General features: G+C 40.7%; 1 protein-coding gene across 5 annotated transcripts; it reads left to right on the plus strand.

The window, feature by feature from the left end:
* The first annotated feature begins 3,131 nt into the window (after positions 1-3,131).
* SPRY1 (sprouty RTK signaling antagonist 1) lies at positions 3,132-10,392 on the plus strand. Of its 5 annotated transcripts, XM_039542655.1 has the most exons (4): positions 3,132-3,280; positions 4,013-4,465; positions 5,849-6,128; positions 8,080-10,392. In XM_039542655.1, the coding sequence occupies exon 4, from the start codon at positions 8,135-8,137 to the stop codon at positions 9,095-9,097; it is 963 nt and encodes a 320-aa protein (XP_039398589.1). In that variant the 5' UTR covers positions 3,132-3,280; positions 4,013-4,465; positions 5,849-6,128; positions 8,080-8,134; the 3' UTR covers positions 9,098-10,392. The 5 variants fall into 5 exon arrangements, with proteins under 5 accessions (XP_039398589.1, XP_039398588.1, XP_039398592.1 ...); XM_039542654.1 differs by lacking the exon at positions 5,849-6,128; XM_039542658.1 differs by lacking the exons at positions 3,132-3,280; positions 4,013-4,465; positions 5,849-6,128 and adding an exon at positions 4,492-5,243.
* Positions 10,393-27,274: the final 16,882 nt, after the last annotated feature.

A 27,274-nucleotide genomic window follows, 5' to 3' on the forward strand; every position in this document is an offset into this window, starting at 1 on the left:
CTGCCACAGATACCCTGTGTGACCTTGAGAAAGTTATACAGGGCTTATTTACACAGAATTTACTAGGCACTCAGTTGTAGTACACTGGCTGGTAGGCAGTACATAAACTGCGGTGATAGCATACACACAGACAGCTTTTTCAATCCATATCATTGCATACACATGACAGGGCTTTGTGCCAAATGAGCGTGCGGCATTATGGGTGGATATCCCATGGTCCTTTGCCTCGCAGCTGGGCTGTGCACGTTCTGGGATTAGGCTCTCTGTGCCTCAGCTATAAAATGGGGATAATAGTCCTTCACTACTTCACAGGGCTGTTGTGAGGATAAACACATTAAAGATTGCGTGTGCTCAGATACTGCTTTAACGGGAAGGCCCTATAAGTACCTTAGATAGATGATAGATAGATATCCCCTATCTCTTGGTCCTATTTAAAAGATTCTTTTGTCAAAACACACACAAAAACCACTCATGCTGGGACAGGCTCAACAGCACTCTAACCAGTCAGGAGAACATAGTGGGACTCAAACCCACCAGAAATAGTCTTCTATCAGATGAGATCTAGGAGGAAGTGTATATTTTTTTTCTAAATTTTTTTCATGTCCAGGTGTGTCATATTTTTTTGCCATCTATTTTGATAAAGGCTGAAGGGAATGATCAGGGGAAATATGTTAATGAGCACAAGAATTTTAAGCTCAATATTTGATGTAGTTTAAAAAATGTTTTATAGTATGTTGGAGAAATCCCTTTGTGTTCTCTCTGTTTTGCTTTAGTTCACACGCAGACCAGAAGCTGAAACAAATGAATAGCAATGATTTTTGTGGGACCTATGAAAACCCAGTATTTTGCACTCTCTCTGCTGGCTCAATAATAGCAGTGAAGTAACCCATTGTCCCAATAACTGTGATGGCAATTATCATAGAATCATAGAAATGTAGGGCTGGAATGTACCTTGATAGGTCATCACTTCCAGACTGCCGCATTGTGGCAGGATCAAGTAAACCTAGACCATCTGTGACAGGTTTTCGTCCAACCTGTTCTTGAAAAGCTCCCGTGATGAGGATTCCACAATCTCCCTTGGAAGCCTATTCCAGAGCTTAACTACCCTTGTAGTAGGAAGTTTTTCCTAAAATCTAATCTAAATCTCCCTTGCTGCAGATTAAGGCCATTACTACCTTCAGGGGACATGGAAAATAATTGATCACCATCCTCTCTGTAACAGCCCTTAACATATTTGAAGATTATTATCAGGTCCCTCCTCAGTCTTCTTTTCTCAAGACTAAACATGACCTTTTTTTTTTTTTAAACTGTTCCTCATAGGTCAGATTTCTATACCGTTTATCATTTTTGTTGAGCTTCTCTGGACTCCCTCAAATTTGTCCCCATCTTTCCTTAAGTGTGGAGCTCAGAATTGGACACAGTACTCCAGCTGAGGCCTCACCAGTGCCGAGTAGAGAGTGAAAATTACCTCCCACATTTTACATATGACACTCCTGTTAATACCCCCTAGAATATTAGCCCTTTTTGCAGTTGCATCACATTGTTGACTTATGTTCAGTCTGTGATCCCCTATAACCTCCAGATCCTTTTCAGCAGTATCACCACCTAGCCAATTATTCCCCATTTTGTATGTTGTGCATTTGATTTTTCCTTTTGAAGTGAAGTAATTTGCACTTTTCTTTATTGAATGTCATTTTGTTGAATTCAAACCAGTTCTCCAATTTGTCAAGTTCATTTTAAATTCTAATCCTGTCCTCCAAAATGTGTGTAGACCTCACAGCTTGTTGTCATTTACAAATCTTATAAGCATACTCCCACTCCATTAACTAAGTCATTAATGAAAATATTGTATAGTGCTGGACACAGAACTGACTGCTGATGGACCCCAGTAGATACATCCTCCCAGTTTGACAACAAACCATTGATAACTACTCTTTGAATATGCTCTTTCAACCAATTGTGCACACACCTTGTCAGGGCCACCCAGAGGATTCAGGGGGTCTGGGGTCTTCAGCGGCAGGTGGAAGGACCCCCCGCCGCGGGTCTTTGGGGCACTTCGGCGACTGGTCTAGGAGCGTAAGGACCCCCCACCGCCGAATTGCCGCCGAAGACCCGGCACTTCAGTGGTGGGTCCTGGGGTGGAAGGACCCCCTGCTGTGGGTCTTTGGGGAGATGCTTTGGGGACAAGTGGACAGATCTGCATGTGGTAATTTTTTGTGGGGATATTATTTGGGGGGTGTGAGGGGAAGAAGGGTGAATAGGTTTTGTGCCTAGGCTAGTGTGTTTTTGACAGTATTACAGGTAGGGTGACAGGTAGTATTACAGCAAATGTGAAAAATTGGGACCGGGGTGGGGGGTAATAGTAGCCTATATAAGAAAAAGACCCAAAAATCGGGACTGTCCCTATAAAATCGGGACATCTGGTCACCTTAATTACAGGGCAGTGGCCTTAAAGACATGCTTAACTTTTAAGAATGAATGGTCCTACTTAGTTCTGTGGGACCATGTAAGTGTTTGCAAGATCATGACCTAGACCTGCTAAAGTTGGTGAGATATTGGTATAGATAATAAACGTATGTGTGTGAGAGTCAATCTTATATTACTTTCCATAATATTAACATATTTTTATAGGATAGCACAGGGGTCAGCAACCTTTCAGAAGTGGTGTGCCGTCTTCATTTATTCACTCTGATTTAAGGTTTCGCGTGCCAGTAATACATTTTAATGTTTTTAGAAGGTGTCTTTCTATAAGTCTATAATATAACTAAACTATTGTTGTATGTAAAGTCAATAAGGTTTTAAAAATGTTTAAGAAGCTTCATTTAAAATTAAATTAAAATGCAGAGCCCCCCGGACCAGTGGCCAGGACCTGGGCAGTGTGAGTGCCACTGAAAATCAGCTCGTGTGCCGCCTCCGGCACCCGTGCCGTAGGTTGCCTACCCCTGGGATAGCAAGTAAACCTTGAAATTTGCACGTGCAGCTGAATGAAGAAATGGCTGCCCGGTTATAGAAGACTCCATTCCAGGATTTCAGGAAAGCTTTCTGAGTGACACATTGACATCATTGGAGGCGTGACTGAGGGTAGAGGCGGGGGCACAGCGGTGAAATGCTGCTGTGCAGAACTGGAATTACTCTGTAACAGCAACAGTAAAGCCATAGCAGATTGCAAAGTGATAGCAGCAGACAACAGTGAGCAACTGCTGTCTACACTGGTTGCGTTCGAATTAGCTCCAGTTACTTCAAATGTGCTTTGGGAAGCAGTTTTTAATCCTTGTATTAGGTAAGCATAAGCAGTGTTCTTTCCTCTCCTTTTTTGAAGGCATTTAAGAACAGATCAGGTGCTTAATGTTTGTTTTTGTACTGACGGGGTCTCTTTACACTCTTGTTTTAAGGTCTAAGCTTAATAGTTGCTTTGATAGATGCAAATAACATTTGTATTATGAAATGAAATGCTGTTTTACTGCTAATACTTTCATAGAGAGCATAGTGATGCACTTTTATTTGCCTCTTTGCAGTTTTAGTCTGCAACAGGTCGACTTCATGAAATGCTTATATACGTACTATTCTGAATTATAGGCAAGCATTCTCTTGAATTCTCTAGTAAAATAGGTAAAGCCAGTTAAAATTTGCTGGCAATTATACAACTTCCAGTTAAGTAATTGTGCCATCCTTGTATTGTCGGTCTTGCTTAATGCAGAGATTTCTTTCTTGGAACGTTGTTTGCTCCACTTAAAATGCCAGGGAGTTTTAAAAGCACTTCATGCAAGAAGTTTGTCTCTAGAGTTGCATTATATTTTAGTTTTCTGACTGACATGCTGTCTGTGCTCCAAGCCTGTCAATCAGTCTGCAACAGCAACAGCAAGCACATGGCAGTTTGCAGAGAGGTCTGAGACAGAGCCATTGCTTTCTGCCTCTCGCTTGGTTGGAAGTAGCTCCAGTTATTGTAGATGTGGCTTGAAAATAAGTGTCTCTTCGTTATTATCTTTTCTTTAAAATAATTTTTTTGCTCTAGGCAGTCTCGTTGCACTTTGGCTGCACGGAGGTCGGAGAGTTTGCAGCAGGACCATGTGGTGAAGCAGAGCTGTATCCTCGACGTTGTGCACCACGCCAGTTCAGTGTGGAAGGCTCCTGTGACTATTCCAGTCAGAGAAGGGAAATAAAAGTCGAAGGAAGAAAAGAGGAATCCTGTATTCCTTGCTCTGCTGTATCTTGTTGGAGACCTCAACGTTGCTGCTACTGCAAGTGACTCTGTTGCTGCTTCTTCAGGCAGCAATTGTGCCTGCATCTTGCAATTTTTATCTTCCACTAGTTTGAGATGAAGTATTTGCAGCAAGGGCTTGATTGTCGTCACCTATAACAGGAGAGAGAGAAAGACAGACTTGCAGCCAGAGAAATTGCTTCCTTCGGAATCCCATCACCGAGTGATTTACTTCTCTCAAGAGAATTGTGCCCACTCAATGAACAAGTGAGTTAGGGTAACGGAACCATTGAATGTTTGTTTCTTTGAGCGGGGAGGTGGGGGGTAGAAGTGGATTTCCCTCCGCTCGGTGAATAGGATCTGGTGATCTCTGTGTGCTTTGCAGAGAAGAGAAATACGGAAGAATCCTCTCCAAGCAAAAGAGGGTTGGAAAAAACGAGTGGGGGGGGGGGCACAGTCTCCTCTGAGGGGGAAACGAAATCCACCTTGTCCAACATTTAACGCTTAACAGTTGCGCTGCCCCGTGGATCTTAAGTGTGGTGCTTTTAAATGGATTTGCGATTAGTGACTTCTTGGAAATAAGTAAATTCTTAATTACGTTCACATTCTTACTGAGCTGGGTTAAAACTGGATTCTGCCTGCAGCCGCCGCCTTTTGCACGTGTCGAGTTGGAGGAGTTAGCAGGTGCCGTTGCATTTCCCCCCTTAATCTTGTGGTCCAGGAGAAGGGGAGATCAGGCTGCTCCCAGCCATGTGCTGGTGCTGAGGTCCAACTTAGGCTTGTGTGTGCGCCTGTTCCTTTTTTTTTAAACTGCCGTTTAGGGTCGTGTTTTAATCCCAGGGAGCTGAACTTGCTCTGGCCAGGGAGCAGGCTTGAGTGTGCAAAGGGGCGGGACGGCTAGAATCGGTGGCTTAGGAATCAGGGCAAACCTGGGCTGTGCATTGCTGATGGCTCGGCGGGGCTGAAAAGCTTGTGCCCCAATTAGCCCCCCAGTGGTTCCGGGAGAAGAGTGGTGGGAAGCCGTGGTGAAGGGACTGCACCGGAGGTCGGTTTTGATCTGTGGTTAGAAGGAAATTCTCCCAAGGATCGAGGCTAAACGCGGGGTGTGGGGAGGGAAAAGGGGTCCTTTCAGTGTCACAGCCTGACAATCCTGAATGGGGGAGGACAGGGGGTAATGTTTAAAGTGAGACCTTAAATGCTTCATTGAAACACCTAGCAAAATCCCCCATCCTAGCAGAGGGATTCATTAATCCGAAAGGAGAGAGCTTTCCTCCCGTTCTGGGTCAGGTTTGGCAGGGCTGCAGAGGTGGAGAGGCTGAAATGATGGGATAAGAGGAGAGAAACGTTCCCCTCCCCCCCCCCCTTTCCTCCTCCCTTAGAAAGCCCCCAGGGAAAAAAAATCCCCTGTGCACATAGTAGCACACCCAGACCTTTCAGTGCTGTGCTTGAAAGGCACAGGGAGGGGGAGCGCGAGGGAGGGAGGACGCTACCGCTTTAAGTATTGGAAAGTCCGCCCTCCTGAGGTAATGGTAACCTCAGCCTCTTCCCCTCCTCCTGCAAAAGGGGGGAAAAAGCCCTTGTTTTCATTCATAACTTTTTCCTCTTCCTTCCTCTCCGTCAACTATTTATTCATCGCTTCACTCAGCTCAGATTGCAGAGGGCGCAGCTCCACCACCGTAACTTGAAGTGTGGCGCTACTCTGCTTCCTTCCCCCCGCACCTTTCTGTGTAGCAAAGGAGCAAGTCAAAACGCAGCATGCCGAGTGTTGTAGCATTTATTCGGACGGCGACGCTGCCTTTTCGAAGCTGATCTGGGAGAAAAAAAAGTGGGGCAGTCGGGGGAACCCTGGAGAACTGGTTTGGAAGAAATGCTGGCATGCTGTAAATTGTGCTCAAATCTGCAATGGTTCTGACCTTGTGCACAAAAAATGGTATCTTACACTTTTTTGTTCGCTTTACCTCTTGGAAAAAGTAATTTTTAGATCTTATTTGCAGTGGGGGTATTTGGTTCTTTCCATCAGAAACTATGATGTGGTGTGCAGCTAGCTTTTTTTGTCTTCCTTTTTTGTAATTTGAATGGTCAGTCTGCATGATTTATTAATATTGCATTTTTTTCAGAGATGGCACTTGTCCTCTTTTAGAAATACTATAATCATTCTTCCCCTGCAAGCCCCACTGCTGGTCTCTGCAGCTGTATGTCTTTCCCCTTCTGTGTTCATTCATCCCTAGCATTTTGGGTGCTCATATTAAGACTTATGAAAAGGAGAGCCTTGTTATGTGGGATGAATAAAGACTGACTGAATAGGGGTGGGGTTTTGTAATCTTAAAACCCTAGGTCCTTCACAGGTGATATTTAAAAATAAAAGAAGACCTTTGGCCTCTGGTTTGTTTAATGCTTTCTATGCCCCAGTGTAAATTTGAGATAAGTAGTTCTTAGGTGGTTCCCCCCCCCCCCCCAAATTCTACAACTGCCTATTGAAGCAATATCTCTTAACAGGATTTCAGTGTACTTTTGCTCTTCTCCTCCCCTGTGTATTCATCTTCTCCCTCCTTTTTCTTTCTTGAATTGGAAATAGCTCCGTGTCTCATATGCTCTGGATATGCAAGAAAAACTTACTTTTTCCAGGGTTATTGGATAAGTTGATTTGGCATGTATTCCAGCCTGAAAAAGGAAAAACACGATTGTATGCAATTTCACTATTTTGTGAGGCATGGGGAAATAAATCTTCCGTTAGCTGTTGGTGCAGGAAAGCAAATGTTTGTTTTCCCATGACGCTTTGTGATCACTATAATGATGTATAAATAATCTGCCCTTCTTGCCTCCTCCCCCCCATTACATTTTATATAGGTACAGAATTCCCCCTCTGCAGAATTTTCCAAATCAACATTGCAATAATCTGTTTCAGTAATTTGAGACAATAAGATGTAAAAATGAATAAATAGCTCAAATTACATTTGTTTTATTTTTATCTGTCTTCCAAGATTAGTTTGAAGAGCTTATTAATCAAAATTTTTCTCCCTAGAGTAGCTTGTGAAAACTGAGATGTATTTTTTAATTTATTTTTTCATGAGAAAAGGTACATGAGAAATCAGAAATGTCTGAAAACTGTGTTCCAGTTTTATTTTACTACCTCATCTGCTCACACACCCTGCCCTGTAGTCTCAAAACACTTGAGAGCTGTTGTATAACACGTTATTTTCATCTGGTGTCTTACTTTAATAATGAGTTTGTTACATTATTTGGAACCTGTGAGCTTTCTACTGGGAAGTATCCTTCAGTTTTAGACTTTTTTTTGTAGGACTTACTTTGGGATTTCTTAATGGATGCATGTTTCATTTTAAAGATAGATCATAAGCTTAAAACAAGGGTAGGTACTGGAGTACATTTATGAAAATGTAAGAAATTTTAAGAAAAGCAAGAGTTTGTGCAAATTTCATTATGCAGAATATGAATCTGATACTGGTCATTCAGGTCTCTAACTTGATTTGGAGTACTCAGTATTGCTGTTGCTGATCTGCTCAAGTAACACGAGAGAGGCATTTATTTCCCATGCCTTGCCAACTAAACATACAGGTTAATACTTCCTTTATTTGTTTTTAATGGAAAAAGCTCTGATTTTAAATGGCACAGGGTCTCCTCTTACATTCCTCGTCTGTAATGCCAGACTCAGACTCTTCACCCTCTTCCCAGCCCCCCTCCAACTGGCCTTTGGCCAGGTCTTCAGCATTGTTGTAATCCACTGCTGAAGGAGATCATTACCAAGTGGTTAGGGCAATTTGTGGCTTGCCATGACATTTTTATTTTTAAAAGCTTCCTGTGACTTATTCCTCTTTCACCTTTGATCTCTCTTTCTCTTTTTTTATTTTTATTTTTTTCCTTAGGATTTCAGATGCATGCCAGGTTCACACTGAATGCCAGAAGTAGAGATCCCTACAGATGGAGCCCCAAAGTCAACATGGCAGTGGCGGTTCATTAGTTGTGATCCAGCAGCCTTCCTTGGACAGCAGGCAAAGGTTGGACTATGAAAGAGAAATTCAGTCGACTGCTATCTTGTCATTGGACCAGATCAAAGCCATAAGGGGCAGCAATGAGTATACCGAAGGCCCATCTGTGGTGAAAAAATCTGGTCCACGGACAGCACCAAGACAAGAAAAGCATGAAAGGACTCATGAAATCATACCAATTAATGTGAATAATAATTATGAGCACAGACCCAGCCACTTGGGACCCGTGGCACACCAACATAACGTAAGGGCTCCTGTGTTGAGCAGATCAACTAGCACTGGAAGTGCGGCTAGTTCTGGAAGCAACAGCAGTGCTTCTTCAGAGCAGGGGTTGTTGGGAAGATCGCCCCTATCTAGGCCAGGTTCAAGCCACAGATCTGAAAGGACAATCCGGACGCAGCCCAAGCAGTCATCTTTGATGGTAGATGATCTGAAGGGTCCCTTGAAAGAGGACTTGACGCAGCACAAGTTTATCTGTGAACAGTGTGGGAAGTGCAAATGTGGTGAGTGCACAGACCCAAGGGCCTTACCTTCTTGTCTGGCCTGCAACAGGAAGTGCTTGTGCTCTGCAGAGAGCATGGTGGAGTACAGTACCTGCATGTGCCTGATCAAAGGGATCTTCTATCACTGTTCCAATGATGATGAAGGGGACTCGTATGCGGATAATCCCTGCTCTTGTTCCCAGGCACATTGCTGTTCTAGGTACCTGTGCATGGGAGCAATGTCCTTGTTTTTGCCTTGCTTGCTCTGCTATCCTCCTGCTAAGGGATGCCTGAAGCTGTGTCGTGGGTGTTATGACCGGATCAATCGTCCTGGTTGCCGATGTAAGAACTCCAACACTGTCTATTGTAAACTGGAGAGCTGCCCATCACGGAGTCAGGGGAAGCCCTCATAATTTTGGAGGGAGATTTCACTTTTTCAAACACTTGCTTTCAGGTTGTGGCTAATTTTCTGTTTGTGTGGGGATTTACCCCCGCCCTCATTCCCTTCCTTCTCCACTTTATGTACCCAAGTTTTTTCCTTTGCACCCTCCATATCCCCTCTCTCAACTCAGATAGGTGTGGAGTATTTTACTCAGTCATGTTTATTTCAGTCTTTGGTAAGCATGGACTGTGTGCCTGCATTTGGCACCTCAGCTTGACAGGGCCTCTTAGGTTTGTAAGTAACCCACACATGAAAGAGACAGTGAGGGCTAATGGGCTTTTCTGCAGCCTCTTGCTCTGCAAACAACTTCCCCAATGTGTCCTTTTGTTCTCTGCAATTGTGTCTTTTTGGTTCCAAGAAATAATTCTACCTTATTTCATGAGCAAGCTGGATTAATCTTGAGGGGGTTGGAACCATAGAAAATATAAGGCTGGCTTTTACTCCACAGTGCAAAGAACCTGCTTTTCCCTCTGTTCCCCAACCCTGCTTGGAATTGTCTCAGTCCAGAGACTTGCCTGGCTGGTACATTTTTTTTTCTTTCTTTTAAATGTAGTTTTGGTTTTTGCTTCACTATATAGATCTTCACATTGGAGACATTATGACTGCAATTCATTCATCTGTTTCTTTTGCTTTCAAATCTGTGAAGGACATCACCCACTCCACCCCTTCCCCCATGTTTCTGTGGTCATTGAGAGCCTGTTGATACTGATGTTAAAGTTAACAGGTGTTTGCATATCTGAATAATCTTCAGGTGTCATTGAATTAAGTTACCTAAATGTTCCTGGATCTTTAACACTTCTCTTATTCCCTTGGTTAGTGAATTTAGCGCTGCCTTGTGCTTCATAACTTTAATCTGTTCCATGTTTTATTGCCTTAGCCACAAATTGTGGTCTTTTTTTGTATATTTTATGTATAAAACACAAAGTTGAATCCTGACTATTTTTAAGACAAAAGTCTGTTTAAAACTTTTTTATTGTAAAGAATATTTATTATTTGAATCTCTATTATTTTATGATATTTATTACAAAGGACTGTTTGAAAAATGTACTCATGTCTGAATATAACAAAATATCAATACTTAACAAAAATAAGGGTGACAAAGAAAGTACGTATGTTAACTATAATGCAGAAAATATATTAATTAATGAAAATGTCTCTTGAGTTTTTCATTTTAATATACTGGTAGGTTGTGTTATGATTTCCATGTCCATATTGCAAAGTGTCTTGCTATTTTTTTTTTCTCCTTGTGCACTGCCAGGGCCATTGAATAACCAATACTGTGAAGACACTAGTATGTGTCTTGTTTGTCTTATTTTGGTGTTGAAAATTCATTATCAAATGAGTTTTCATTGCGATATTTAATAAAATTGAATATGTGTAATTTGCTTGATGTTGCCAAGAAGTTTAGGCCACATGTATTTATCAGAGCATTCTGGAAATGCAACTGTAGACAAGGACCCCTAACTTCAATAATTTGTTTTGTTTTCTATAGATTATGAAATTAACATGCACAAAAAGCGAGAGTACAAGAGTAAAAATAGTCTTGGTGTTGCTGAAGTTCTTCAGCTCAGGAAATCTAGGTTGTGGGGTTTTTTTTGTTCCCCTCGCCGCCCCCCCCCCCCCCCGGGAACTGTGACTTTTCCAACCACAACTGAACTCACCTGTTCCTTCTAATTTAAACTCTCTCTTGAAAGAAATATAGGTGTCACGGCTATTTGCTGAATTCATTCACATTTAAATGGTCAGAAATAGGCTTTGCATTAGGATTAGTGGAGAATCTCCCACTTCCATTGGTGTGATTCAAGTCCTCCCTAATAGCAGGATCTAAGTAGCAGTGTCAAGTATCAGAGGGTAGCCATGTTAGTCTGTATCAACAAAAACAATGAGGAGTCCGATGGCACCTTAAAGACTAACAGATTTATTTGGGCATAAACTTTCGTGGGTAAAAAACCCCACTTCTGGGCATAAACTTTTGTGGGTAGAAAACCCCACTTATCTGAAGAAGTGGGTTTTTTTACCCACGAAAGCGTATGCCCAAATAAATCTGTTAGTCTTTAAGGTGCCACCGGACTCCTCATTGTTTAAGTAGCCGTGTATTGACTTGGTATACTCTAAGTTGCGTTCATAATGTTGAAGACCAGAGAAATGGCACATTTAAGAAAACATAATTTCAGATTTGGGAGACTACATCAGACTTTGCAAATGAGATCTCAAATTTTGTTGCTTTGGCCTCTGATTAAATTGTTTTATCAGTATCTCCTCAGAATATAGAAAATTTGATTAGACTGGGCTCTTGTAATTAAGTGTATCAGCACTGACTCCCTCAGTGTCTTTTGTTGTTGGAGCCCTGGGTACAATGAGAAATTTGTGTAAAAGCTCTAAGTCATTAAAATGTTGTTAGGAGTTGCATCTCTTGTTGAAAGAAGTGTGCAGCTTTTATGACCATAAGGTATACGGAATTATAACTTCTGGTTGACACACAAGAATATGCTCTTCTTTTAGTATAAAAGTGATAGTCCACTCTTGAGTGCACCAATGTAACCTCAGCACCGTACTGAGAAGTGACAAGTTTACGGGATCAGATTTCTTAACAGACATTTATCTGGTGGCAACGTAGAAATACTTACCAATATTTTCTTTCTTTTTTGCATGGAGCAAAGCTGATACTAAGTTCCTCCCCAAAAATATTTGTCTTTTTTATCTTTTGTCATTGGTAATTTGGTCAGACAATGAGCTGCACAGTTCTTAAGACACTGAAATCCTTGTCAAACAACTGCCATTGGTCAGATATAGCTGCTTTCCCAATAATATGCCAGCATTCAAAATCAAAAGACTGAGCAGCTTCATTCTCATAATTGTGTGACAATCTAATGTATGTTGAACAGTTTTATTCTCATATTTGCTATTCTTATGTAATCCTATTTATTTCACTAATCTGTATCGGAATCCTTTGTGTTCCATAGCTGTGGACTTCCAAAAAACAAAATATACAGGCTTCGTGAAAACAAAGGAACCATGTACATTGTGTCTCAATTCATCATGCTTTTCAAGTTGCAGAACACAATCTGTGATAACTATTTTGCCTTTTGGTTTCTTGAAGATTGATTAACGCTCTTCTTACTAAAAAGAACGAGGAGTACTTGTGGCACCTTAGAGACTAACAAATTTATTTGGGCATAAGCTTTCGTGGGCTAAAATGGTTTTTAGCCCATGAAAGCTTATGCCCAAATAAATTGGGCTACCACTCCGGAGCTCTTCTTACTGACTAACTCTGGGAAAATGGCAAGGAAAATTCTCTCTCAAAACATTCAGTTCTTCCATATAATTAAGCTTTCTAACTTCAATATATATATAGTTGTGGTGCACTGTTAAATAGCTGCCACATTTCATGTCAGAGGTGGCTACATTTAAGCAATTGGAGTGATATCTTTTTGTCTAGTTGGTATATTTTATATCCTTAACGTATGTTTGACTTTTGTAATGCACTGTGGGATCCTTCAGAGTGCAAGGTTTTTCATACCTAACAAATCTGCGACACCTCACAGTCTGAGAACTTCTGTGCTTTGGGCCAATTAGTTGATATGGGGCTGAGGAAATGCCTTTTTAGTAGGAAAAAATGAGCAAGTAGACAAAAGTGTTAAATCCTGCACCTGAGAAGCTCCACAATTTGAATAACCTCTTGCTGCTAAGTCTTATTTTAAATTAGTCTACACCATTTGAGGTTATTTCCCCTTTGCTAATTAGTTAATATTTTTGTTTCATTCGAAGTATACTGTCATATATTGTCATTGTACACCGTATTTATTTAATCTATTCGCATAACTTGTTGAAAGGGAGCACAGGTTTGCTGATGCTAAATGCACCCAGGATCTTAATGATAAGATTAGAATAGGAATAGATGTCAGGCCAGCCTTTGATTCAGTAAGTTATTTGGGGCAGGAACTGCCACTTTCTATATGTTTGTGCAGCACCTAGCACAGTGGGGCCCAGCCATTTGGTCTCTAGATGCTATTAGAGTATAAATAAGTGGTACTGTTCCCTTAATTAGAAAACCCAAGTTTCTTCAGTTAATTTTACTTTGAAATATTATACTTAGGCTTATTAGAGAGACAAAGTGGGTGAGGTGATCTTTTTTTATTGGATCAACTTCTGTTGGGGAAAGAGACAAGTCTTTGAGCTTAACTAGAGCTCTTCTTACCCAGAGCTGAAGAAGAACTCTATGATGCTTGAAAGCTTGTCACTCTTATCAGCAGAAATTGGTCCAGTAAAAGTATTACCTCACTCACCCACCTTGTCTCTCTAATATCCTGGGACCCTCACAGCTATAACACTGCACATGTATTTAGGCTTGGCAGAATTGAATTTTTATTTTTTAAATAATTTTGAGGGATAGTATCTATTTTTAAGCATTTTTTTCTATTCGTTTACATTTTCACCATTGTTGGAAAGGATGGCGAGGGTCAGACAATAATTTTTTCATGACAGTAGATGTTGGGATTCAAAAAGTTAGTTTTTTAACTGTTAAAACACAAATTTTCACCATCATACCAAAATGTGAAAATTAAATACCCTTAAATCAACTTTAATTTTCAAGCAGCATTTTTTTTATTTTGCCTATCTGTAAATTTCAGTTACCAATAGGAATATTTTTTCATCAGCATGTGTGTGTATAGCAATATCAATGTTTACCAAGAGTTACTGATAAAAATGTAATCCTTTCAAGCCTAATTATACTGCAAGAATATCCTTCATATGACAGTGAGATTTCAATTTGTAAAATAAATTCTGTTATAAAACAACAATTCTATCATAAACTGATATACAATAAGTAGACATGAAGTTCAGCTGAGTGACTATCCCAGTCATACTAGCTTGGCTATATTCAAACTAGGCAACCATCTGCTTGGCATGGCGGGTTCTGAAATGCACTACACAAGGTCTGGGAGGAAGAGATGGAAGGAGACTTTTGTAACTAAGAATTCCAGCCTTGATTAATTTGAAAATGTCTTGAAAATCTCATGATGAGAGAGACTTTAAAAAGCTTCGCAGTCAGATAGTAAATGAAGAGCAAAGTACCCTGCTGGAGAGAGAGATATAGATAGGGATAGTATTTTGAGGTGGTGGTGGTGGTGCTATTAAAGCAATCTCATAACAATAATTTTAACATTGTCCAGTCAGACACTAGCCAAACGTGATGATTCTTAACAAAGCCACTTGCTCTCGAATTTGTGTATACATAGTAGTGAAGGGTGGAAGAGGTTTAGCTCTGTCGGATGTAATAAGGAGAAAGCGTTAAGAGGGTTTCAGTTTGTTTTACATTAATGGGGATGATGTAAACCAAGTATCTGATTTGTTCTGGAGTATTCAGGATTCCCCTGAATCCATTATTTTGCTAAGTTTGTTGCCTCAGAACATTGAGGAATCCCAACTAGTTAATGTTTGATTTCTTCTAACTTGAATATTATGTTGTGGTAATTGTCTGTCTCTCCCAAGAAACAGGAATAAAACCCAGCCTGGTATCACATGACTACAGTTAGCATACATTACAGGATCATGGGTTTGGCAAGTGTTTTTCCAATGAACCTTCCTCTTTGGAAGTCCCCTTTAAGCAGCCTTCCTTTTTTGTGAGGAATAAATTTAAAACTTTTCTCCTTAGTAGGTGTGGTAGCTTCCCACCTTATTTCCTGTGCCAGAGCAGAGGTGACAAAGGCATGGGTTTTTACATTGAGGTTGGGTGGTGGTTGTCTCGTCGTCGTCTGTATTTTCAAGAGCTCCTGTTATGATTTGTTGGAGGGGGATTCTCCTGTAAAACAACAATTCACTTGCAGCTCCTTCAGAGGCCCCTCCAACCCTGCCTGGAGTATGTACTTTTTGGACTATCAGTACAGCTGTCCGACATGGGTCCTTCATCTGGAAAATGAATTCATTAGGCTGCTAAAAGAACATCTGTGAATGATGCATAGAAGTGAGATGAAGCTACGATTAATGTTTTCTGCCCTGATTGGGACAGGGTGCGGATGTACTAATAGCAGAACTATTACTGGAGAGATTTTTGGCACAATTTCAATGTATATTTTATCAAAATCACAAGCGCAAACTGAGAGCTTTCCATTTCCATACTTTCCATTTTCCCAAATCCATTGTGCACCATTAAATTGAAAATATTCTCTGCAATAAACTTCCTGTAAGATTAGAGTTCCTGCAAAACAAACAAAAAGCCAAAAAAAACCCACCCCAACCTTGCACAAAAACCAAGGATGACATGGGTTCCTTGCATTTTCTATTTAATGCTAATCATAAAAAATTTAAATTGGGTCTTTTTGTGTATTTTTACTGGAGTGTATAAAACAAAGATCATTTTGGAATACAGGTAATGTTTTTTTAAAATTGACTTGGTAACTGTTGCTGCTTTAACTTGGGTCCAAGAACGCAATGCTACTTTTATACAGATTATTTCTTGGGATTCATTCATTATTATTATTGTAGCATCTAGAGGCCCTAATCAGGACCCTCTTGTACTAGGTGCTGAACAGACACATAGTGACAATCCCTGTCCCAAAGAATGCAAGAGCCAATTAAATATTAAATGCAAGATTTGAATATCTACTCTGGAATCCCATTCCTATTGAAGTCTGTGGTAAAACTAAGTACCAGAGGGGTAGCTGTGTTAGTCTGTATCCACAAAAACAAAACTATTGACCTCACTGGGGCCTGGATTTCACCCCTTGTCTGTAATCCTGATTTATGCCCGGATTTGGAATTAAACTTCAGTCAGTATTGTATGACTGAAATAAACTGTGTGCTTTCAAGTAAATAAAAAAATGCCATTATATTCCACAATATTACTTACCTCAACTTTTGAAAAAGTCAGATTATTTTAAATACCTATTCTTTCTAAGAGAAGAAACCAGATATTTGCACTCAAAATGCTTGTGCGCTTTTGTAAGGTATGTTTTTGTAACCACCCTGTCTTGGATTGTAAGCTCTTTGGGGGTACTCTGTTTTGTAAAGCATCAATATGGTGTTACATGAATTATTAAAACAAACATTCAGCCCTTTTGACAGTATATTGTGTGGCAAGTGTTTGAGGTTAGCTCTTCATGGAGCCCTTCTCTTTGTGTTTCCACAGCACCTAGCACAGTGGAACTCTAGTCCTGACTGAGCTCTTTGGGTACTGCAGTTGTATTAACTGTTTTTATAACCACTTACAGAATTCATCTGGGTGATGGGTCAAATTCATCCCTGGTATAATGCTACTGAAGTAGCTGGATTTACACCAGGGATGAATTTGGCCCTATAACACTGAACTTATGTTACGCTAGTGTCTAGTTCAATCACGAGCAGCTCTGAGTGGACTGTAGAATGGTGGTTTTTACTAAGTGTGATGCTCAAATACAATGTACTGCATGGGATGTATGTATATACTTGGTTATAATACTGAATACCTGTGACACAATGGAAAATAAGTATCTATTAGCAGCCAAGGATTGAATAGCTGGAATACGCTGAATATAAACTTGGGAAAAAATGTTAACTTATCTTATGCTAACTGTATACAATGCCACTTCATAATCAGTGGCTCTAATCTCAGGCATTTTAATTTAAATAACCCTTTTTCCGGGAAATCCCTCCACTAATCCTTCCAGTGCCTTGAAGATTTCCTCTTCCAGCCTTTAAGTTCTCATTTGCAAGGCAAGTTGTAGTTACCTCCTACTTGAGGACTGAGTAAGTCCCCCTTCAAAGTGCCATCACTTCTAATTTGTCCAGAAGGGTTGATGTCATCTTCTCCTTATGCCATTGTATCTGCCAGCTCTGGAAGCAACACAATGAAAATTGAGCCCAGAAGAGCCACACAGTTTACTATATAGGTTCCTTTTAGAAGAGACTAAAGTCTGATGTCTTCTGTGAATTCTGGATATTGGAAAATCTCAAGATACTTTATTTTTAATAGTGAAGTTCGTTAGCTGTCTGTCAAAATCCACCCACTCCTGCTTCCTTGTTCTGTACCTGTTGACTGACCTCTCCAGTCTGAGGGTTAACTATATTTCAGTGTTATATGTGTTTATATAGCAGGCACGGTGCTTCTGGAATCCTTCGGATGAAAGGCAATATTGAAGCATAAATAATTATTATCTTTGTGTGGCAGTGCAGCTTGTTGCCTTAAGGATACCTGTTCTTTTAATTCTAAATGTTTATATCATTTTTTATTAATCACAATAAAGATGAGCCTGCATCGCCCCAAAGCCTTGGAGAAGTTTGGATCTAGGGTTTTGCTTTGGCCCATTTATAAAGATAGGGCGAGGTGTAAAGTTTATCAGATCTGGATATGAACTTTGCCTAAATTCAGGAGCACTTGGATTTTGGGGTTTAGTGACAAGCAAGGTTACGTAAGGGAATATCTTTATAGTTTAAAAACACTCTCCTACTCTGCCAAGAGTCAAAGGACCTCTCTAAAAGCAGGTGCCGGAGTTCGAAGAAGAAAACCGGAGACCCAAAGGGACTTTTCATGTGTGTTTTTTTTCCAGTTTTAAAGTTTTTTTTTTTTTCATGCTGGAGTGAAAGCACACTCAAAGGCAATTGCACAGACATCTATCACTATTAACAGGTGCCGGTAACATTCCATGTAAAAGTTGAACTAGTTTGCAGTTCCAGCTGACAAGTTTTCCATACCTGATTATGGATAATTTTACCCTTGAGGTTACTAGAATGGCAGAAAATACAATGTTACTCTAACAGCTTCCACCTCCTGACAATCTTAAAGCACTTTATGGATTCATTTCTTAATTAACTAAGCTTCATAACACTCCTGTGAGGTATAGATTTCCCTTTTACTGATGGGAAAACTGAAGCTCAAGGAATATAAGTGACTTGCCTTGAAGTCATATAACAACTCTGTAGCAGGAACCACATATTCTGACTTGCAGCCCTGTGTTTTAAACACTATTAGGTTATTCTTCCAAAAATACAGGTGAAAGAATGGGAACCTGCTAAACCCTAAAATGTGAGTGTTTCATCTAAAGTCTTAATAAGTTGTGTATATAATTAAACGTAGTCATCTTTTATGCAGTTGATTATTGTGAATTAGAATTAATATTAGTGCTTTTAATTAGAAAATCAGTAATCCAAACATACTGAGACAAATTTAAAATGTTTTTGAGTTCTAATCACATGGCACATTTGTACAATATGATCCAGTTAAACCATCTGTAATGGACAGTTGGCCTCATATTAGTTTATTAAATACTATTTGAAAATGGCAATAATCCTGATCATTTGGCTTCTACCTAGTCTCACCAGATACTCAAAGCAGAACTATAAATAATACTGTTACTTTCAGGGCCAGGAAAGAAAAGCCAGATCCCATAATGGTCTTCTAATTAAAAAAAAAACCAAACCTTTTATTTCTACAGATTTATTCTGTGGTCCTTACTAAACAGATCTGCCTTGGATTTCTAATGGTGAATATTTAGCAGGAATGTAGCCTTTGTTACTATGAATAGTTTAGTACAGATTAGCGGTATGCCAATTTCCTGTTGCCTTTCAGAGCTGCAATTTGAGCTCTATTTGCTCCTGGCTGTTGCACAATTGAAAACAATGGGTGGCTTCTTTTAGGTTTCACTTCAGAGCTCTTAAAAACAGGGGAAGTGACTAAAGCCCTACTTTACAGGTAATTAACAATAGATAATGTTTGCTCTGCACTTATTTATTTATTTTATTTTAGAGCTGATGAAGGTAGAAATACACATAGACCTCCCAGTTTAGAGACTATGCTGTAGTTTTCTGGGTGCAATCACTGACTTAATCTCAGCAAGGTGGCACTGAATGTCTGGGTCAAACATATGCCTGATTGAGTAACCTAACAGAAAAACAGACCAGTTAAAAAAACAGACCAGTCAATACATTTTGTTATTCATAGAGTCATAGACTTCAAGGTGAGAAGGGATCAATATGATCGTCTAGTCCAGGGGTCCCCAATGCGGTGCCTGCGGGCACCATGGCGCTTGCGTACTGGCCGGCGGACAAGCATCCGGTGAAATGCTGCCGACAACTGTGTCATCCAGAGGCGTCACCGCCAAAATGCCGCCAACTAGATGCCTCTGAATGACACTGCTTGTCGGCGGAATTTCGGCGGATGCTCGTCCGCTGCCACGGTCCTCCCTAGCTCGTCGTCTGGCACCCGCCAGACAAAAGAGGTTGGGGACCATTGGTCTAGTCTGACCTGTACAATGCATGCTGCAGAATCTCACCCACGCACTCCTGTATCAAATCCCTAATCTATGTCTGAGCTATTGAAGTCCTCAAATCATGGTTTAAAGATGTCAAGGTGCAGAGAATCCTCTAGCAAGTGACCCATGCCCCATGATGCAGAGGAAGACAAAAAACTCCCAGGGCCTCTGCCAATCTGCCCTGGAGGAAAATTCCTTCTCAACCCCAAATATGGCGATCAGTTAAACCCTGGGCATGTGGGCAAGACTCACCAGCCAGACACCCAGGAAAGAATTCTCTGTAGTAACTCAGATCCCATCCCATCACAGGCCACTGGGCATATTGACCGCTAATAGTCAAAGACCAATTAATTGCCAAAATTAGGCTATCCCATCATAGCATCCCCTCCATAAACTTATCAAGCTTAGTCTTGAAGCCAGATATGTCTTTTGCCCCCACTGCTGCCCTTGGAAGGCTGTTCCAGAACTTCACTCCTCTGATGGTTAAAAACCTTCATCTAATTTCAAGTCAAAACTTCCTGGTGGCGAGTTTATATCCATTCAAAATGCTGAAGCCCAGGCAAACATGATCTATTTCTTCATTTCAGTACAGTATTTCAACATGCAATGTGGAGAGCCATGCTTTTTTGATATAGAAGACATTAAAAATGGTCCCTACATCTGTTTTATGAGGTGCTCACTTTTCATACTTTGTTGATGTTTAAGACAATTAAATATTTTCCTATGTATATTCAGTACTAGAGACCCACTGGTCCTTTAAAGATTTATTTTTAAGCGGAAAGATTTATTTATATTTGCCACATGTTATATTTGCCATCATTAGGGTAATTTCACTAAAAATATAAATGCAGAAAAAATGTTGAGTTTTGGATGCCAGGGCTCCTTATAAACAATACTGGGAAGACTTAGACATCTTTCTGATGTTCACCCTCAGTCCAAACACAGAAATGAATTCTGTCCTTATATATTACAGGCCATAAGCAGACATGTTGGCAAGTTTGGCTTCCTACTACAGAAAAAAATAAAAATCATTAAACAGTGATGCAGGGAAGGCTGCCTAAATTTGGTGCTAACTTGTCATTTGGTCTCTGACTTGGTCCGATTCAGATAGTGTGCAACTTTCTGAGCAAATGGGTATTTGTGTGCACATATTGAGTTATTAGCTTGCATGCCAAAAGCACATTCCATGCTTGTGAACTTTGCACATGCACAAATTGGAGGCCAGATGAAAAACTGAGGTCTGTTCTAGTAAACTCTCTCTCTCACTGAAGTGTTCACTATAGATGGAGCTTTGTTTGGAAAACCACATTCAAACTCTGCTCCCGTCTCCTCCTTTTGCCCCCAAACTGGTTTTAAACACTGTTGGATGACAGGGCAAAGCTGTTCAAAACTAGTTTAAAAACAAAACAGAACTTGAGCCTCTAGTGTAGATGGCAACCTTAGAGTCCAGCACAGATTTCTTTTGGAGGATTGAATATGTACGTTCATTTGCTCTTGCCTGTTACTCACCCACCCAGGGGCAGCTCCAGGCCCCAGCACGCTAAGTGTGTGCTTGGGGCGGCAAGCCGCAGGGGGTGCTCTGCCGGTGCCGCGAGGGCAGCAGGCAGGCTGCCTCTGGCGGCTTGCCTGCGGAGGGTTTGCTGTTGCCGCGGCTTCGGTGGACATCCCGCAGGTGTGGGACCAGCGTACCCTGCGCAGGCAAACCGCCGGAGGCAGCCTGCCTGCCGTGCTTGGGGCGGCAAAATCCCTAGATCCGCCCCTACACCCACCTGAAGTCATATTTCTATTTATATGAGTACAGTACTGATTACTGTGGAGAGTGTAATGATGTGACAAACACAGCTATGATTTCAAGGGGGGAGTTAGCAGCAGAAACATGAAATCAAAACGTCTTCTCACGCAAACTTTCTAAGTAGTGGGGGAGGAGGGGAAATTGACAGGAACAATGTGTCAGAAACACCCATGTTTTATATTTTCAGTATTTCCAAGTTATTTTTATAAGGCTTAAAACGCTTTGTAATATTTCATTAGAGTGAGACCTTCCACTATGAGCATTACTGCTTCCTGCTCTTAAAATCTAAAGGGCGAGTGGAAAATTGTCTAACTCAACAGACTGCTCTCATTTCTCTTCCTTCCTGCTCTAACCAACCCTCCTGCCACAATAGACATGTTTGAGGGGTTGCAGTAAAATACACCAAAAAGACACAGAAGTATGTAAAGGGTCTTTTTTAAATTTGGGGGCTTACTCAGTGTGAACAGCTGGTGGAGGCGGGGGATGTAGACCTGCACTGATGATTCTTGTTAGCAAACCTGAAAGAGAGAGGGGAGTGAGTGGTCTTAGCTAGAGGCTGAGTTCTAAAGCTGCCTAGGTCACTGATTTTGCTGTGTGATTATTTTCCTTCGTTTTCCCACCTATAAAATAGGAATAATATTACATGTGTATCTGACCTCCCTTTTGGAAAACTCCAATACAATTTAATATGGTGTGTACAATTGAATTATTCATAAATGAGTGTCAAATTTGATACAGTTGAAAAGAGACATGTATTCTGCTATAGAACTCTAAGGTTAGTTTAAACAGATAAGAATTCTCTATTAAATTCTATAGTGTTGTAGAGAAAGTTCTATAGATTATTAGTTTCATGTTTATTAAATTCTATAAAAGTTTTCCATCGGGTTGAACAGGGTCATCCCTAAGTATGTATTGCTGTGCAGCTGCACAGATCCCTGCTCTCTGTTAGCATCCATTCCTAAGATGCACCCATGACCTTCCCCACCTGTGGACTTGCAATAACTCTTCCACTAAACATTATGAAAGCCATACCCTTCCCCCAAGCTCCCTAATGTTCTATGTATGTTGCAGATATCTTCCTTAGGACCAAGCATTTTCCTTCACCTTGTCAGGGTAAATGCTAAATATTGTCTCCTGGAACCTGCAAAAAAAAAATCCTATTATTTCTGAGAAATATATGATCTCACCATTGGTGAACAGGGAACTGAGAGTTACTTTTCTCTTAGGAGATTCGAATATACAAACATTAATTCTCACCACGCCTCAATGAGGCAGGTAAGTATTATTATATTATCCTAATTTTACAGATAGGGAAACAGACCCTCTGGGTCACATTCAGCCATAGCATAAGTGAGTACAGTTCCTATTAATTTTATTAGGAGGTGCACCCACCCACAAAATGGAATTTGATTCTGAGAATAAATTACTTGCCCAAGGCTACACATTACCTTGATGTTGCATCTAGTTTTTGAATCCAGAAGTTCCTGAATTCCGATCTTGCTTTTAGTCCACTAGACCATACTGCCTCTCAGAAGACCTTATGTCAAGGATATGTAGAATTGTAATTGTAGGCATTAGAAAATGAAAAGGGGAGATACTATGTGTTGGCTCTTCAGTTTTTGGGCTGCAGAAATATAGAAAAATGGGACCCTAAAATTAGGCTCTGAAATTCATATATAGGTACCTAAATAAATGGTCCAATTTTCAAGATGCTAGGAGAGCATCACTTATTAAAAAAAAAAATAGGCCATTTATTTAGGCCCAATGGATCCTATGGATTTAGGAGCTTAACTTTAGGCTGCTGTTTTTTAAAATCTTGGCCCTAAACTTGACAACAAAACCAAAATATCTCTTCTGAAAATCAGAAGTGAACTGACCCAGTTCATATAGTCTGATGAGATCAAGATAAAGGCAGGTTGTTCACATTAACATACAGGTTCAATGGAAAACAGGGCTTAGGGAAATGACAACTATTAGTGGAACTGCAGAGGGAGTGAATCTTTCCATAATATTTGGTAAGAATACTCCCAAATCCAGGAGTTCTGGTCAACTGCATTTTTTGGATTGCTCTTATTTCTAATGGACCTTCTGTTTGGGATCCCTTACATTTTTTCCCTCTTAATAAATTTACCTTTAAAGGACGTGAAATCCCAACCTCCTGTTAGTTTAATACATAAATTCTGAACTCTTTTCCTACACTTACTCCAAATTCAGGTTCCTGTTCTGAAATCCTTTTCTGCCAGTTCCTGAAGTACTGTACTTCAAAAGCAGGGCCGCCCAGAGAGGGGGGGGCAAGTGGGGCAATTTGCCCCAGGCCCCGCAGGGGCCCCCACGAGAGTTTTTCGGGGGCACTGGAGCAGGGTCCTTCACTCGCTCAGGGGGCCCCGGAAAACTCTCCCGGGGCCCGGGCCCCCGGAGCTTCTTCCGCTCCAGGTCGTCATCGTCAATTCGTCGGCGAGGGTCCTTCCGCTCCAGGGCTGAAGCGCTGGGTCTTTGGCGGTAATTCGGCAGCGGGGGGTCCCCACCGTGGGTCTTCGGGGCACTTCGGCAGTGGGTCTTGGAGTGGAAGGACCCCCCACCTCCAAATTACTGCTGAAGCAGGGCCCCCCCGCCACGGAAGACCCCAGGCCCCCTGAATCCTCTGGGCAGCCCTGTTCAAAGAAGCTGCAGGGACTTGTTTCACAGTAACTTATGAGGTGCTCTTGACATCTGAAGAACAATGGTTGCAAATTGTTGCAAACCAGCTCCCCATTCCCTATTGCTGGATTTGCTCAACTCCCAGGCAAAGATCCTCGTGTTTGATTTTTAAAAGTGGAGGATTGCTGAAATGACTGTATTGGCCTAAATGAGAAGACATGCTGGTGAGAATTTGGACATGTTAGTATGCCCTCCTCTTGGCTACAGAAAGGACAGAACTTCAGTGGCTACATGTGAAAGTCTATGCTACTTTTTAAAAATGTATTAATGTGTTAATACTTTGTGCTTGCATAGACAGTTCTACATGTACCATCAAGAATAGTTACATAAAATTAATTCTTGTATCATATTTACTTGAATACTGCGGTGTTGGGCATGGAAGACGTAGTCATAAATCATAGGTTATCAGAAACTGCATATGTGTGTGTGTGTGTGTGTGTGTGTGTGTGTGTGTGTGTGTGTGTGTGCACGCGCACACTTGTTTGTTTGTTTGTTTAGAATGTGGAACATGCCCAGAGTGAATCTGAAATAAAATTGAATATTTTCTTTTCTTTTGAAATCTGAGTTGAGCCAATGTAAACTACTAAAGATAAGCATCTTTACATTTTTGTATAAGTAAAGCTCAAGGATATATTTTTCTGTACTGCTCTCAACTAGTCAAGCTAGAGCATGCCATACGGCTTGAGACTCTCCATAAAGTGGCTGAGTGTTTAACTTTTGTACAAGTTTTCTTCTGTACATGTGTCTATGAACCATCTTCTTTCAAATAACTTCTTTCATACATTCTTCCCTGAGGATGATACTGCTTCTTAGCACTTTTCACCACAGCAGCTGATTCTGAATTGCAGAACAAAATTACAGTAATGGAACTTTCATTGCAAACAACATATTTTTCTTTAGATCATGTAGCAAACTGTAATTTGGTTAACATTGCTAAGAATCACTAAGCTAGCTATCATCATTCTGTGTATCCGTATATGTATCATTTGTAGAAAAATCTGTGGGATGCTTTGCAGGGATAGAGAACTATGATTATCTAGTTTGGCTCTCACCTGAATGCATCACTTCACTATGATTTTATGAATCAATAACCACTTAGTTACTTCAGACATTATCAAGCTTTTCCCTATATTTCCTGCTCCTGTTGTTCCTCCTCTTAACTTTGATTGTAACACCTTTCTGCCTCTGTAAAGTGTCATGCCCATCAGTGGTGTTTATATATAAATAATTGCTATAGCAATCAGTTACTCCTATTTTTAATGCTCTAGGTATATACAAATACATACACATATACCTAAAACATTCAGTCAGCCATTTTATATCCAAAATTTCCATAGTAATCCAGACAACTTGTTCATCTTGCAAGCGGCAGTTCTAATTGGTATATGACATTCTTTTGTAAAAATGATGCCTCTTTCCTGTTTTCCAATGAAAGTCTTAATTTGCCAAAACAAGTGATGCACATAGGAATATTTGACTGCCTTGTTTTGATTTTATGTAACTTTTTCAGTATCATTTTACAATGACTCTTAGATAGGTAGGTGTCATGCCAAAAAATAGAATATTTAAAAACTGTAATGATCTCATCTGATTTTTCTATTTTAAACAAGGCGCTTTTTGATGGTTTACTAGACATGACATAAACAGTTTCCTGTTTCATATTTTAGCTATGCTAGAGAGAGTCAGTTGCCCTGGATCTGCAACTACAAGGGCTAACATCCCTCAGCAGTAAAATAGTCGCTGTTTAATAAGTGGCAGAGGATGGGGAAGCAAAAGAAACAGTGGATGAGGTGGGCAAGGATGTGCCATATCGGAGCTAGAGAGGCACATTGTTTTCTAATAGCACCAGCTCGCCTAAAAATTTGTTGATGTGGCAAAATTGTTTTTGGCTTAGCTGGGGGAAAAGCAAATTTTAAAAGGATGGTGGCAGACTTTTAGGCCCCAAGGTTCTTCCACCGAAATAGCTTTCTTTTTTAAAATATAAATCTACGTTCTGTCTGGAGAGTTCATGTTCTTGCCTTTGGTGCAAAGGGGCTGTGCCCTAGCCTCATAAACGTGCTGTTTTCTGTAGAGATGGGCAGGACAGCAAGACTGAGCACAGGATTGGAACTCCTGAGTTCAAGTTTTAGTTCCGTTATTGATTTGCTGTGTGGCCTTAAGCAAATCACTGTCCCTCTTTGCCTCAGTTTCCCCATCAATACAGTGGAGATAATACCTACTTCACAGTCATGTTGTGATGGTTCACTACTTAATGTTTCTACAGTACTTTAAACATATAATTCCACTTTCTTTTGAGAATTGCAAAATATTACTCAAATTATGCTACATTTTTTTTTCTCTGCTTGCTGGAGAAATCAGATGAGAGATTATTGAAAGTTTATATCACTATTAAAAAAACAGCTCTTAAGGTAAAAGAACTTCAGGACTTAAAAGGTTGACTGTCACTTTAAAAGTTAATATATCCTATTTGAGTGTTTAGCAGACACTGAGAAATTGTCTCCTGTTGCTTATGGACACAGCTGCCCTTGGCATTTTTGGACAGGCCTGTATAACTTTTGTTTTTTCCCTTTTTCCCACCACACCCCCATACCTAAGCATAACGCGTTTCTGTCTTTTCTTATCACAGTGCTTTGCACAGGGTCAGGCTAAGGATTCTGTAGAGAGTTGGCCAGATGTTTCTTCGGGAATCACCTTAATCTTAATTCATTTTACATTTAAAAAAAACTAAAACAAACTTATGTCATGTATCTTTAGATCATTCTCTTGTTGCAGAAATGGAGCCAAGGTGTTATTCCTGGTGCTCCTTGCAATTGGTTTGCATCTGTATATACTGCTTTATATTTGCAAGGCCATTTTTGCAGGGAGAAGGGCTAGAAGTCCAAAATTGTCAAACTTGGGTGCCAAAAATTAGGCACTTACATGAGGGAAGTCAACGAGAGCCAGAGCTCTTAAATGTATGGCCATATGGGGTATGTTCTGCACTGCTACAGATTTTGCCTCCCTCTCCCAGTGCACCACAAATTCAAGCAGTGCCATACAATATAGAGAGCGCAGGGGTGGGACTGGAGCCCCTGCTTCTTTCCCTACAAGATGGGTAGCTCTGGGCCTCTGCTTCTCTCGGCCTTTCTGCCTCAATATCCAGAGAGAAGGTCTCAGGGAGGCAGCCCACAAACCAATGGGTTTTTTTGGATATGGGGAGGGATGAGGAGGGAGCAAGCTGATTGGGCTGCTACATTATTGAGGGAGGGAGAATGGAGTAGAGCAGGCTATGAGATGTTGAGCTCTTCACAGGCTGGGAGGCTCTAGTCTCTCTCCTTCCATAGTCCTTTCTAAAAAAAAAAATGTAGCAGTCCAGATTGCTGCCCCCAAAAAACCACTCTGGAAAACAACTGTCAGCTCCTGGGCAGCAGGTCCTTGGAAGGGAGAGGGAGTG

The sequence above is a fragment of the Mauremys reevesii genome, linkage group 5 (genome assembly GCF_016161935.1).
Source record: "Mauremys reevesii isolate NIE-2019 linkage group 5, ASM1616193v1, whole genome shotgun sequence".
Lineage (NCBI taxonomy): Eukaryota > Metazoa > Chordata > Testudines > Geoemydidae > Mauremys > Mauremys reevesii.